General features: G+C 41.4%; 1 protein-coding gene across 1 annotated transcript in view; it reads left to right on the top strand.

Moving 5' to 3' along the window:
* cnksr2a (connector enhancer of kinase suppressor of Ras 2a) overlaps positions 1–14252 on the top strand; it is a 51097-nt gene that overhangs the window by 24319 nt on the left and 12526 nt on the right. Inside the window, exons 6-14 of the mRNA XM_041961464.1 lie at positions 474–593; positions 3506–3565; positions 3874–3942; positions 5513–5659; positions 7584–7696; positions 7835–7989; positions 8651–8740; positions 10415–10629; positions 13141–13192. Coding sequence (XP_041817398.1) covers positions 474–593; positions 3506–3565; positions 3874–3942; positions 5513–5659; positions 7584–7696; positions 7835–7989; positions 8651–8740; positions 10415–10629; positions 13141–13192 — 1021 coding nt within the window. The remainder of the gene's footprint in view (positions 1–473; positions 594–3505; positions 3566–3873; positions 3943–5512; positions 5660–7583; positions 7697–7834; positions 7990–8650; positions 8741–10414; positions 10630–13140; positions 13193–14252) is intronic.

The following is a 14252-nucleotide window of genomic DNA, read 5'->3' as shown; positions in this document are numbered from 1 at the left end:
TTGAGTTTCCAAACTGATGGGCAGCTCAAGTTTAATTTTAACCATTTTCACAGCAGAAGTTTGGACTGTTGGTGTGCATGCAAATTTTTAGAGAAGCTGGACAAATAAAACCAAAAGTATCTACGTAGCTAGATGCTCCCTGAGGTGAGATAAATTTACATGAAATGAGCCTTTAAAGTGCACAGAAAGCAGCAGCCATAGGTGTGTTAACAGCAGCAGCCTCGAACAGCATAATTTCTTAGCCGCTTTATTAACATTTTGGGGGAAAATATGTTTATTTTCTCAATAAAGCCAAAGAGAAAAGCACTAATGAAGCCATAAAAGCGGTAACACGGAGCAGGAAGCATAAACGGTTTATTAGACACACAAGGTGTTCAGGTTGTTCATGTGTTTTCATCTGTGTGTGTGCACAGGTGAAGCTGTTTTCTAAAAGCTTTGTATTACTTGTCTGCTCTTGTTTTCCTTCTCTGTAGTGCAAAACGCTGTCGGAGGTGTGCGAGCACATTGTTTGTGTGTCATCGGACCCGCTGGTATCTCAGTCAGCCCACCTCGAGCTGGTTCACCTCACCAACATCAAACCCTCTGAAGGCCTGGTAATGACTCGGAGTGTGTGCGTGTGTGTGTGAACCATGTATTCCTTATGTTGTGGGGACATAAATCTGTTTACACAGTCACATTGTGGGGACTCGCCTTCCTTATGGAGAAAAAAAATGCAGGTTTAAATCATTCAATTTCAGAATGGAGACTTGGGTTAAGGTTAGGGTTAGAGGAAGGTTATGGTTAGGATAACTCTCCAGGAAATGAATGTAAGTCTATGTAATGTCCCGAAAAATGATGAAAAATGAAACCATACTGTGTGTGTGCGTGTGTGTCTGTGTGTACGTGTGTGTGTGTGTGTCTACTCGGCTTAGTTTGTTTTTACCCATTGGTTTGTGTGCCTGTGTTTCAGGTTATCTTTCTATGTGTATAATGACATGATTTCTAACTCAAGTACTGCACTTAAGCACAATTTTGAGGTACTTTACCTGAGTATTCCCATTTTATGCCACTTTGACTCCACTCCATGTATTATGTATGTAAGTTAAGTTGCTTTGCAGATTCAGATTAACAACACAAAAAATAGTCAAGAAATAAATCACAGGGTGTGTTGTGTTATTATGGATGACGATTAAACTTCATTGCCAAATTCACAAGCTACCCAGCAGAAAATGAGCTCCAGCTTTACCAGCTGCAACATTAAAGTGATGTACACATGAATTCATCACTAATTATAATCTGATAATATCATATACATGATTCTGAAATTGCCCAATCTGCATAAGTACTTTTACTTTTGTTACGCTTAGTACATTTTGATGCTAATACTTTTGTGTATTTCTACACTGTGATTTTACTACTTTTACTTACATACAAGATCAGTGTACTTCCTCCCCCACTGGATGATGATTGCATGTGCCTCAGCAGGATTTGAAGAGGCCCAAATATAAGAAGACTGTTTAGGAAAAAGACTTTTTAAAGACACTTTAATGTTAGTGCTGAAGGGAAAGAGTCCTTGAAGCCTTTTCTCTTGCTAAAGTCAAACATAATATTATACCATTAAAGCAAAATGTAAATGCCACATTAGTGTAGCTTGTCTGCCAGTCACATACTCACACTCTGCATCCAGGCTCTTGAAAAGTGATCAAAATGATGACAGTTAGCAGAGCTCCTCGTCGTCTGTGACGGTGGTAATTCTCTGCTGCTCCACACGTGATTCTGGCCTCGGTGTTCCACATCAGGAGTCGCTTCGAAACACGTTGCACATACCTGAAGAAACCCCTGCAGGTTAAACCAGCCTATCAGAAACACTTTTAGGGCTGACTAACTAAAAGAAACACTATAAGCAGACCTGAAGACACTCACAACATTAAAGCTACAAACAACCCATAATGCAACGCTCTCTGTCGGAGCTGGAGTTACACTAATACACTCTAACAGTCTGAACTTGTAACTGTCTCATCCTGAAGTATGATGACCTCACTTTGTCAAACATAATTTCCAGAAAAAAGTATCGTCTTGTATTCAGGCCAAGATGGTACTTTTAATGACTTTTTAAACAGCAGCAATGAATAAATGACTAAAACGCTGCAAAACGGAGCTTTTCTAGCCGGCTGGCATCTCCGAGAGCTGAAGAATGTAAAACAGGAAGTTGTATTTACTTTGCCCTCAGAATGTCAAGGGAAAATATTCCCTTTGTTCAGGGGCGGGAAGAACTCAATACACAAAACAGTAAATGCAGAAACTTTCACGACTCGTGTTGCATTTAGGAAAAAAAACAAAAAACACTGCAAACAGGTTAGATAAAAAATAAAGGCGAGAATCTGACAGCAGAGCATAAAGAAACAAGCTGCAAATACAGAAAACAAAGCAAAATAAGAAACGCTGCAAAAAGCAGCACAAAGTAACCTCAAAATAGAGTTTCCAGGGAACAAAAACACTAAAAAACTTATGTGTTCCAGCTAGAACAACCCAGATTAACGTAAAGCAATGTAATGTTAAATCATGTTGACTGAAGTATGATTAAGTATTTGAATACTATATGAACAGAAAGGGTGGACAGCACATCCTCCTGTGAATACAGAACCAAAGAAACAAACAAACAACATTTGTAGTCGATAGTTAAATAATAATTTTATGGTTTTGGACTGAGAATTGAGAAGTTCATCATGCTGCCCTCCATCAACAAAACTTTTGCAATTTCACAGAAAATTACACCCAAAGGGTCGTATAACGGTGTTACTACTTTTTGCATGAGTTGCACAAGTTATCACACATTGAGAGGCTTATAACTGTGTCAGATAGAGAGGATAACCTGCTTCAGTTTAGATCCAGTTCCTGGTTGGCAAAATATCTGGATTCAGTAAGCTCTGCTGCTAACAAATCTCTTATCAAACCTTTTGTAACCTCACTCTTTCATTAGCAGAGAGCAGCAGGATACAGGTAGCAGCTTCTCACTTTCAGCCGTGGCTGTCTACAGTTAAAACGACAGACATCAGCTGCAGCTAACCAGTACTAATTCAGTTTGTGTTCTCCAGACATTTTAAGACTCTTTTACATTATAAGAACTTAGATTTTGACTCGTGTATCAACATTTTGTTCGCTGCTCTGGATCAGGAAGGAAGTAGCTCCTGAAGCACAGAAGGCCACAGCTGTTAAATCCTGTCAGATTTACTTTAATTAACAGTTCATATATTCAGCAGCTCATCTCATTTTCAGGTTGGAGGTACTGGCTGTGAACATTAAGTAGACTGCCACTACAACCTGTCGTGTTTCTGGCTTCTCAGCCAGCAAAAGCTGATAAGACACATGTGAGCTGAAGCTATTTTAGCCTTTAGCTGCGTGCTATTAGTGAAAGGTAAACCTGATCAGATTGATTCAATAGGATTCAGATTTGATAAGTTAACTGATACTGGACTCTTTCAAGCAGAAGCCTCTGTTTCACCTTTTCCTTCCCTCTCTCCGTCAGGGAATGTACATCAAATCAACCTATGACGGCCTCCATGTGATCACAGGAACGACTGAAGGGGTAAGAGGCTCGCAGTCCCGTTTCCACAGATTCACAACAAACTACAGCCAGTTAGCTTTCTCTGCGACTCACAAACACCAGTGAAGTGGGTTTCCCACCGCGCCTGAGGGTTGAAGGGTATGAAAAACCCTGACTCAGAACATAACAGATCCATAGCAGCACATCAGGTTCCATAGGGACGACTCTGCTTTGTTTTATTATAGCATATTGAAGTGCAGTTTGTTGAATAACTTGCCCACACTGGTGTGCAGGGATCAATAAACGCAGATCAATTTATAGTCGCCTGTTTTCTCTCTGTGTCTCTGTAGTCTCCAGCTGACCGCTGTAAGAAGATCCACGCGGGAGATGAAGTCATTCAAGTCAATCACCAGACTGTGGTGGGTTTCTCACTGCGTCTGTGTGTTTGCTTCTAGTAAATGTGCTAAATATATCTTTTTGTGTTCATTCATGTGTTCATTTATGGATTTTGTGTGTGAAAGCGCACTTAAATGAACTTAAATTAAGAGTGAATCGACATATATGCCAAGTTGATTGGGTGAAATGCTTATTAAATCCTGCATATCCACATATATAACTGAAGAATTTGACCCTTTGAGCTATTTTCATTTATCAAATGATCACAATAATATGATTATGAGGATGACTTTTTACACATGTTGCAGATGGAGACAAGCCTTGCTGCTATCATCAGTATTTCTATGTTAAAAATAGATCAAATGACAGTGTGTAATGTGGAAGGGGTCACTCCGCTCTGTGGGGTGTTTTAGCCTCTCTCAGCTCAGTGTGTTGGTTTTCTGGCCTGCAGCTTTGCTCGTGGTGTAACGCAACAAATTTGATAGGTATGGATTAATTGCAAAGCCACATAGTGTGAAATACAGTTTTACTGCAGCGTAGGGTTGCATGAAGTACTTGTGCATAGTCTGTGTATTATCTATCGTAGATAGATAGATAGATAGATAATTCATTAATCTCCAAAGAGAAATTGGTGGTCAGCACGCCCCCAGTTTGGAGAAGCAGAGAGTTATAGCACGTATTTTAACCACCTAAAAAAACTCCCACATTTGTTTACAACTCAACACTCTCACAACAGAGTGAATACTGGACTTACATTCATTAGATGGCTAACAAGTTCACCTTATCAACTTAAAAACTGACTGAACTGAAAAAAACAAACAGATTAATGCAGGTTTCTGCAAATCATATGACGAATAACTTCACACTATGATTACAACAGTAAGATGATGCTCCAGTCAGGAAAAACCCTGTGAGACGTAACACCTTGTTCTCAGTGGGTCTCATCTAGTCCTATAAGACCGGCCAGTTGAATTGAGAGTCAATGCCAGTTGCAATTATATGTCTTGAATTTTTGTGGCAGGGCGACCCGCCTGTTTACATCTGTACTGCAGATTGTGCCCTTACTTTTACAAGGTGCAAACGTACGCAGCATGCATTGCAATTAGTGTAATCAGATCCTCCAACCGTCTCTGCACCTCCTCTGGCATTATTATCAGATCTCAGGTCAATCCAGTAAATGCAATTAAGATTAAGAGTGTGTTTGCCTTAATTAGAAAATATCTCCCCACAAAGCACAGATGAAAAAACCTTGAACAGCAAGTAAAATGAAGTTCTGGAGAGCTTATAGTTGCTATTGTGTTATTGGCATGGTTTTGTACAAACAGTGACTAAAAATGGAGAAAGATATATGACAAATGCATTTGTTTTCAAATTGAGGGCAGGTTACATCACATGAAAGCTCTATAGATATCCTTCCCACCTCCACACACGCTGCTCAGAAGGCTCAACAGGCGAGATCCAATCACGACATGGACCGAATTCAAACTACAGGCTGAATACAAATGCTGCGATTGTGTTGATCATTATCCAGATGATGATAGCTTTCCACCAGATCAGTGCGTGCTTTGACCCTCTGTCCTCTCCCATCCACAGGTAGGCTGGCAGTTACGTAACCTGGTCGGCTCGCTGAGGGCCGATAAAGGCGTCGTGTCCCTGACCCTGAAGAAGCGTCCGCAGAGCACGCTCAGCTCCGCCCCCGCTCTGCTGAAGAACATGCGCTGGAAACCCCTCGCTCTGCAGGTGGGACCAGCTCTACCTTTTATAGACTTTATTAAAACACTGCACTGGCCCACATAATTCCCCAAAGCATTCCCACTCTCCCAGTACGACTGCAGCCAAAGCGTGTAATTAGGTCAGGGTACTGTGGCTCAGCATGGTTTTGTTTGCCAGCTGTAACAAACTGGAGAGACTGGGAGGGAAAATTGATGGCACCATCCACCCACATTCCCAACGCTCTGGCAAATTATGAAATACATCTCCCTGATTAACACTGATTACCCACACAGTCAGGAGGAAACACAGAGGAAAACAGTTTTCTCTGCCCTCCGTCAGTGTTTTGTTTTGTGAGACCACTTCAGCCATAACTCTTAAAGGATAACTTTTGGCTTATTACAACTTTTCCTCCTCCTTGAAATTAAATTCATTTTTTGCCTGCAAACATGTTCATACTTTTTTCAGCCGTGTAGGGGTACTGCGCAGATTTCGTAGAGAGGTGGTCAGACTTGGTGGAGACCAAAAACAGAGCTTAAATAGAGTGAATACCGGACATTTGTTAGGTGTCTAAGTTCGCTATAATAACTATAATGGTCGGGGTGCAACAACATACTGAAAAGTAAACACATCCTGTCTCTGCCTAAGCATAATGTGATTACAAAATGTTAATCATGCTTTACCCGCTGCAAGTGGATAATGAAATGTAGTTAAAATAAATTAAACATTTTCAATCAGCACTTTGCAGATACCTTCTGAATCCATATTTTTATGACTTGGCTGATATGTTCATAAAATAAAACTTTTCTTCTTATGTTGATATGTATCTTTCAAAACATATTTGCGACTGCAGAATTGTCATATACAAACATAGTTTCTCTGAGATAGGGCTGCTTTTTTTTGTACTCACCAAACTGCTGATCTGGGAACATAAACAATAAAGTCTGACTGGGCAAAAAAACATGAGTGGTCAGGCTGTAAACAAGCCAACAGTTTTACCACTTTATTTGGAGGTAAAACCAGAAGTGAGGGAAAAATGTCTGGAACAATCCCTCATTGCACAGAAAAACTGCGCTGATGATGATGTGATGGATGTTTATAAAGGACAATCTGGGTCATGATTTCACTGCTCACTTCTTTTTTCTCTTCCAAGCAAGTTTATCTAACCCAGAAATTGCTGGTATTTCTTGCTTCATTAGACCTCTTTTTAGTGATGATTCATTTAGTGAGTACAGTGTTGTTGTAACAACTAATTGGCAGCAAACACTCCAAAGGTTTAGCAGATAAGGTAGCCAACTGTGCTAAATGAATGGCTTGAGTTTGTTTTTCATGTAACAAACACTAACCTAAAGCAAATGTCTATAAGTACTGTGTGTATGTCTGTGGCTGCAGTGGGTGTGAAGTGTCGTGGATGTGAAGTTTGACTTGTCTTTCTGTTCCTGAATCATCTTTATCTTGCAATTATGTTTGAGTTGTGAGAACAAACAGGTGCAATTAATTGCAGTGGTAATAGTGAGAGCCTCCACCGTAACCATGTTGTTGCCACCTACTGGTCTGGGGTGGAACTGCCAAGATATACCCTTACTGCATTTCACTACCCATGCTGCTGTACTATTTAGTATGCCAGAGGAAGTATATCCCAGTGCATAGTACCTCAATATGCATCGCAATATTGCCAAAGATTCCAGGATGTCCTTCTGCATCCGGTTGCTCTGTTTAAATCAAAATTCAAGCTATGGACTGCGATGGGTGGATGAGGGTCAAAGTTCAAGTCACCATGTTATGACAAAGAAAAAGAAAGAGTTGACAACAGTTATTATTACTAAAAGCAGTAAAGGTTAAATCTACTGTAGATAAAATCCGAGTTTTAATGAATCATCATTTCAATTAAATAATTGATTAAAGACATTAAAGATGATTAAATATCTTTTTCTTTTTCTTTTTCTTACTGTAGCCAACCAGAAGCCCAGGCAGCAGTTCGGCAACACCCTCAGGCACACCCACCAAGAACTCCGCCCTCCAGGACCTTCACATCCCGCCTCCACCTGCTGAGCCATACGCACCCAGGTAGTGTCTTTGTTCCTGTAGTTTTAATGAAAAAACACAGAAAGTATGATCAGAAAGTAGACCTGGTGACAGCAAAGAGGAGCTTTGACTTTGATGTACATTTGTTTGCTGGTAAATCCGCCTCTGCTGTTGCCATAGAGATGAGACAGGAGCCTTGTCTGGAGATGAAGCATCTCGTAACCATGGTGGCATCAGCGTTGCTAAGCGCTCTGAGTCACCAAACTCCTTCCTGGATCAAGAGTCTCACCGGCGAGAAGAGGAGGAGTCTGTGTACTGCACCACGCCTACATATGGTACGCTGCCCTGATGAAAGTGTGTGTGTGAGAGAGAATGAGAGGGATTGAGTTCAGAACATTCTGCTCTATTGAACCTCTCTCAAAAAACAACCATGAAGCTGCGAGTCCCCCTGCCAGCTCCAGACGGTTAACAGGGTTCCTACAAAGTCTTGAAAGTTGGCAAAATGCTTAATTTGATCTGTTGTGTTTTTAAGGTGAAGAATTCTAATAAACTCCTCGAAAAATGATGGGAAACACAACCTGGTGATTCATCCACACAATCACTCGCGTAAACCGAAAATACTTTAATATTTAAAATGCCGTTGGCAACACAAATTTGCTTGTTGTGACGAGTGACAATTTCAATATTTTTCACGTTTGCATCTATAGCAGCAACTCTAATGAGGCTTCAAGAGTCTGGCAATTCTGGGTTTAGGTAACTTGAAAGTGCTTGAAAAGTGCTTGAATTTACCTCTTAAAAATATTTAAGACCCCTGGGTTAATAAAAGGTTTTAGGAAATGATGGAGCTGTATACGTTAAAAATAAATAAACACTTTGCAAGAGTCCTAAATATCAGATATCACTCGAAGCCAGAGATATTCTCTAAGGAGAATATTAAGTTTTGTAATTGTGTGTGTGTGTGTGTGTGTGTGTGTGTGTGTGTGTGTGTACTTGTAGGCAGGCTGAGGCCCATCTCCATGCCTGTGGAGTGTAACTGGGTGGGCGACTATGAAGACCCAGCCAAGCTTAACAGAGAGAGTCGCAGAGGTGAGTACCAGCGTGTGGAGTACATATGTGTGTGTGTGTGTGTGTGTGTGTGTACCTCCTGAAGAGCCTGTTAGATTCAGTTAAATGTTCCCGTCTCTCTGTATTACGAAAAGATCAGTGTGTGTATGTGTGTGTGTGTGTGTGATTGTGTGTGTGTGTGTGTGGAGATCAATGCGCCGCCATCCCTTTCTCTAATTCTCTCTGTGATTAGCATCACAGAGAAATGACATAAGAGGGATGAGAGGGGAAAAAAGGTAGACAGTTGGCACAAAGGCAGAGAAAATGAAAGGCCCCATGAAGGAGAAAGAATAAAAGCGATCGAAGAGGAAGAGAGACGAGAGGAGGAGGGAGAAAAAGAGGGATGAGAGGAGGCAGAAACAGAGAAAAAAAAAAAAGACTATTCTCCCTGACCTCCACCTGAATCACTCACGCAGTTGCCAAGGCGACGCTGACAGCAGCTCCTCTCGGTGTCTCACTTTCCTCTGGCCGCTGCCTAGCAACCAGGGGAGGACAGGGTGGGAACCGTGGAGAAGAGGTAGCGAGACCTGAGCTTCCTCCCCGCTGGAGCGGCGAAGAGGAAGTTGGTGGAGGAAGAGGGAGGAGGCCTGCAGAGCGTGAACCTGATGAAATCCAATAAACACTCAGTCACGCAGATGCACTCACACGTGCATGGGCACAACACGCACATACGCACAAACACACAGCATTATTTCCCCGGACGCCATGACAGACGGCAGTGGAACATGGACCCGTCATCTTTCGAGAAGACCCTCCTCAACAGAAAAATGACAACACTGGTCTTTCAAACAAGCAGCCAATAATTTTCTGACAACAACACTGTGTGGATGAAGTTGGTTCTGTTTATGTTTATGAAGCCCTGAACTATACAACATTAGCTGTAAGATGGCAGCTACCCCAGTGTGTGCGTCTCGTGTATGAGCGTATATCTGGGTCACTCAGGTAACTGTCAGCCTCTTGAGAGAATGAACCAGCTATGCTTGAAAAACCAGGAAAGTCATTTAAAAACACTAGAGTTTCAACTTTATGTCATTTCATGCTGGACTAGCATCACCTGGGGACTTCTAGTAATTTGGAAAATCCCGTGCAAGTTGGAAATTAAACCGCGACTCATAACGTGTTGAACAGCGATCAGCAGCTGTGCTGTATTGACGTTTAAAATGAGCGATGACAGAGAAGGTTGGGAGCAACAAGTACAGACACAAAGCATCTGTTACTTGATCTGAATGAGCTGCGAGTGTGTATTTATGCTTGTAACACATGCAGAAAGTGAGCAAAACAACTCAGCTGAAGAGCAGATGCTCCGCTATAAACAATGGACAGCCATGTTTCAGATTCTTTGCCACTGAATTCTGCGTTAAACACCAATTACAACTAAAAGGCAAAAAGTAATCATTTGAGTTTTGAGTTGAGCTGAAGGAGTTACAGATATTTGTTCTGATATTCTTCAAATAACTGATTAGCTCAACGATGATGCTCTGATTAAAGGTCAGAATCTGTTTTTTTTTCTTATTTTTTCTCATAATACCTCTAGTCTAATTTTCATGAATCTCTGAGTGATGTGACCTTTTGGCATTGTGTTTTATTCATCTATTTTTAAGCTAGTCTCAAATTAACCCTCAAAAAAATGAGACGTGTGCTGATTTGCTCGTACAGAAGCGTCACTGATGCGTTACGTTGGACTGTCCACCATGGACGAAAGGACCGGCTCTGACGACTACTCCTCCCACACGGCTCGTCCGGGCAAACGGTCCAATGACACGGCCAAACGCGCCAAGAGGCGGAGCCACCACAGTCAAAGCCCCTCCCACTACGTCCTCCAGACCAGTCAGAGAGATTCTCCGCCGAGAGACCCCGCCTCCATTTATCATGTAAGTCATTTGTTCAGACTTTCACACTCCTCTCTCAGTTATCTTTAAATCAGGTGGAAACAGCTAGCTTAGCTGTAAAGCACAACTTGTCATTTTTACACTTTTTTCATTGTTTTTATACAGATTAAACAAACAACATATAACATTTTAATCCGCTGGCTTTAGAGTTGCTAGTAGGCAGATTTTGCTACCCTTTGACAGAGCCTAGCTAGCTGTTTCCCCCTGTTTCCTGTCTTTATGCTAAGCTAAGGTAATCTAAGCTAACAGCTGCTGGTTCCAGCTTCATAGCTACCGTATAGATGTCACAATGGTATCAACCTTCTCAGCTAACTCTCGCCGAGAAGGCAAACAAGTGTATTTCCTAAAATGTCAAACTATTCCTTTAAAAGAAATCGCATGAAACAGCACTGCAGTGAGCTCTTAGCATGAAAAAGAAGAAGTACCAACATTTGAAATGTGAAATAAATGATAATTGTACTTGATGTTGCAGGCAGTAGCTTCAAGATTGCATTATTTAGTTGCGTAATCTGGATCAAACAAGGTGAAACTCCTCTGACTTTTGCCCTCAGTTGCCTCCTGAAAGTAAAACAAGTTAAATGATGCAACGATCTGCTTCCTCTCTGATCCGACTTGATGCTCAGAGATTTGAGGGGAATGAAGAAAACATTTGAGCATGTACCGCTGATGAAAAAGTGCCGTAGTGAAGTGTGATATAAGCGAATGCTGACTCGTTATTACCCCCCCCCCCGTCAGTCCCATGGCATCTGTCCTCCCTGCCCGTCCGCCTGAGCTCGCCGCTCTCAGGTCCAGACAGTCGGCTTGGCCGGTGGTGACCTTATACATCTCGACAGCATCTCTTTGGAAATTAAATGTGCTTGCACGTGTGTGTGCGTGCGCGCCTGTGTTTGCGTGCGTGCTGACAGCATGCACGGATGCTGCGATGGCAGATGGCGTGTCAGTGGGTGTGGGCGGGACCATGTCATCTGTCTTGCTGAGCGCGGGGCTGTGAGTGGCCGAGCTCCAGACTCTGACATGTGTAATATCGTGACATCAGAGCCGGTACGTTGCCCCATCTGACCTGTCGAGAGAGGTCACATCTCAGACATGCTGATCCGAGTTGTGTGAGGAGTCGAAGGGGGAGAGACATGATGCAAAGATACTGCAATCTCTGATGATTACTGCAAATAAACACCTATGAATCTGCTTAGATATCAGCAGTGGTGCAGGAAGTGTTCAGATCTTTTACTTAAGTAAAAGTACTAATACCACACTGTAGATATACTCCGTTAGATTACAAGTCCTGCACTGAAAAGTAAAAGTGTGAAAGCATAATCAGGAAAATGTACTTAACCTATTAAAGATCAAGTAATCAATACAGGAAATGGCCCCTGTGATATCATTAGATTATTATTACTCATGCGTTCATGTAAAAGCAGGATTTAGTGTTGTACTTGGTTGAGGTGGAGCTCATTTTGAATTAATTTTTATAAAAGTGCAGCTGATGATTATTTTCATTGTAAATTACCCATTAATTGGTTGATTGTTCGGTTTGAAAAACATTCTGAAAATAGTGAGAAATTTCATTAATTTCCCAAAGTGACACCTTCACAATGTGTCAGTCAAACCTCAATATTATTAAAAAATAAGACAGAATTAATACCTTATATATTCATATTAATCTTTTCAGCTGTATTTAGCAACTAGTAACTACACTAAAGCTGTAATATAAATGTACTGAAGTAAAAAGTACATTTCCCTCTGAAATGTTGTGGAGTTGAAGTATAGAGTGGTATGAAAAGAAAATACTAAACAAGTACAAGTACCTCAAATTTGTACATAAATACAGTACTTGTCAAATCAGACGCTTCTTGTAGCTGCAGAACTTGCCTGAGAATCATCAAGTTTTTAAGTTTTCTTCAGTGTCGAAGTAAGTCAGTGGCAGTTGTCTGTACGTTCATGGCTGCACTGCAAACAGGAACGGCTAACGGCTAATTCGGTATGACTTTTAATGCTGTAATTTACCAGAATTTCATAAAAATACAGGCTAGAAAACAGTGGGATCCAGATGTAGTTCACAGCTAACAAAGTGCCTCAGTGTCAGACCTTTAAAACCCCTCTTCTAGATGTTTGCCCTTCACATTTTGCTTACTGAAATTTCAGTTTAATCCCGTGAGGCCCCTGAGCTCTATTTTCCCTCATTTCCTCCGTCACCTGGACGTCCTATTGTGCCAGCGCTCCCTCCCCTCCCTTCCTGTCCCTCTGTTCTATGTTTAGAGGTGCGAGAGCCGCCGAAGTGCTCCATGAGGTCGACTTTTCCACTTGCACATGTGTGTCAGTGTGAGGAAGAGATAATGAGAGAGAGAGAGAGAGTTTCCTGCCTCGTCTCCTCCGCTCTCTAAGATCTGTCATCTTTTATATCCCAGGATTCTTTGCAGCAAACAAAGGCCACTGATTCATCCTGACAGCCTGCTCACCCTCCCTCTTCTTCTCTTCTTTCCAACACGCTCTCAGACATACCAGCAGTCCTCCTCCCTGCAGTCAAAGACCAGGAAGAGGAATAAAGGTAAGCAGAGATGCCACCTGTTCGGTTTCAGGCTGCCGTCACAGTCCAACACTTGCCAGTTGTGGTCGTTCATTCATTCGTTCGCTCTCTCAGGGACGCTCAGCTAATGGACGCTGTACGAAAATATGAGAGCAGCTGCTGCTTCGATTGGACCAGTTATCTTAACGACACTTTAATTTACACTTCCATAATTCTATAATAATTCAGGAAAAATGTGTATTTCAGTTCTAACTACAGGCAAACGAGAAACTTTTATGTGGTTGTGTTGTTTAAACAGTTTTCCAGGCCAACAAATAACCAAAATAAATATTCATTTATAATTATTTCATTATTAGAAACGTGCTAGCTTTCCTGTGGACATATTTCCCATCTAAATGTGATTTTAAGACATAAAAATACTCTGCTTTGCATAAGAATTTGAGTCTGACAACCACAAAAATATATGCAAACATTGTTCATTTCATCTCTGCTGAATGCACAATGTCTTCAATGAGAAGTCATTTTTCAATGCATGTGCACTGGAGGTTTGTCAGTTTCCACACTGCCTGTTGCATGATTGCATGATTCCGAGCCAGCTGAGATGTTATAAAATCATCTCGTATGTCTTAAGCTCAGGTTTAAGGTGATCACAGAGACACTTTGCCTCCTCAGCAGATGACCGTGAAAACAGGCTTCCTGTGTCAAACTGCACACACATCGTTCTGCACAGTGAAGCTCAAACATCTAGGGGAAGTCGCAACGAGAAAAACACATTTCTGAGTTAATATTTTTTCATGTGCAGCTGACCTGCTGTGCACTTCCCAAAATACTCTGTTAAGGTAGCAACTAATTGGACATAATTACTGAGAAATGCACAACTGAACACAGTGTCCATGAACATATTCCAACGTAACACTTTCTTTGTAGGAAAAACAATAGAAAACTCTTGTACCTGTAAAATAAATGTGTTTATTGTTGTTGTTGTTATTATTATTATTATTATTAGTAGTAGTAGTAGTATTAGTATTACAGGCATAGATTGGTTTTCTCTGTCAGCGCAGGTTTGTCATTTGCTAATATT

This window comes from Chelmon rostratus, chromosome 20 (genome assembly GCF_017976325.1).
Source record: "Chelmon rostratus isolate fCheRos1 chromosome 20, fCheRos1.pri, whole genome shotgun sequence".
NCBI classification, from domain to species: domain Eukaryota; kingdom Metazoa; phylum Chordata; class Actinopteri; order Chaetodontiformes; family Chaetodontidae; genus Chelmon; species Chelmon rostratus.
Note: the sequence above shows the minus strand (reverse complement) of the source record. Positions and strands in the feature narration are given on the sequence as shown.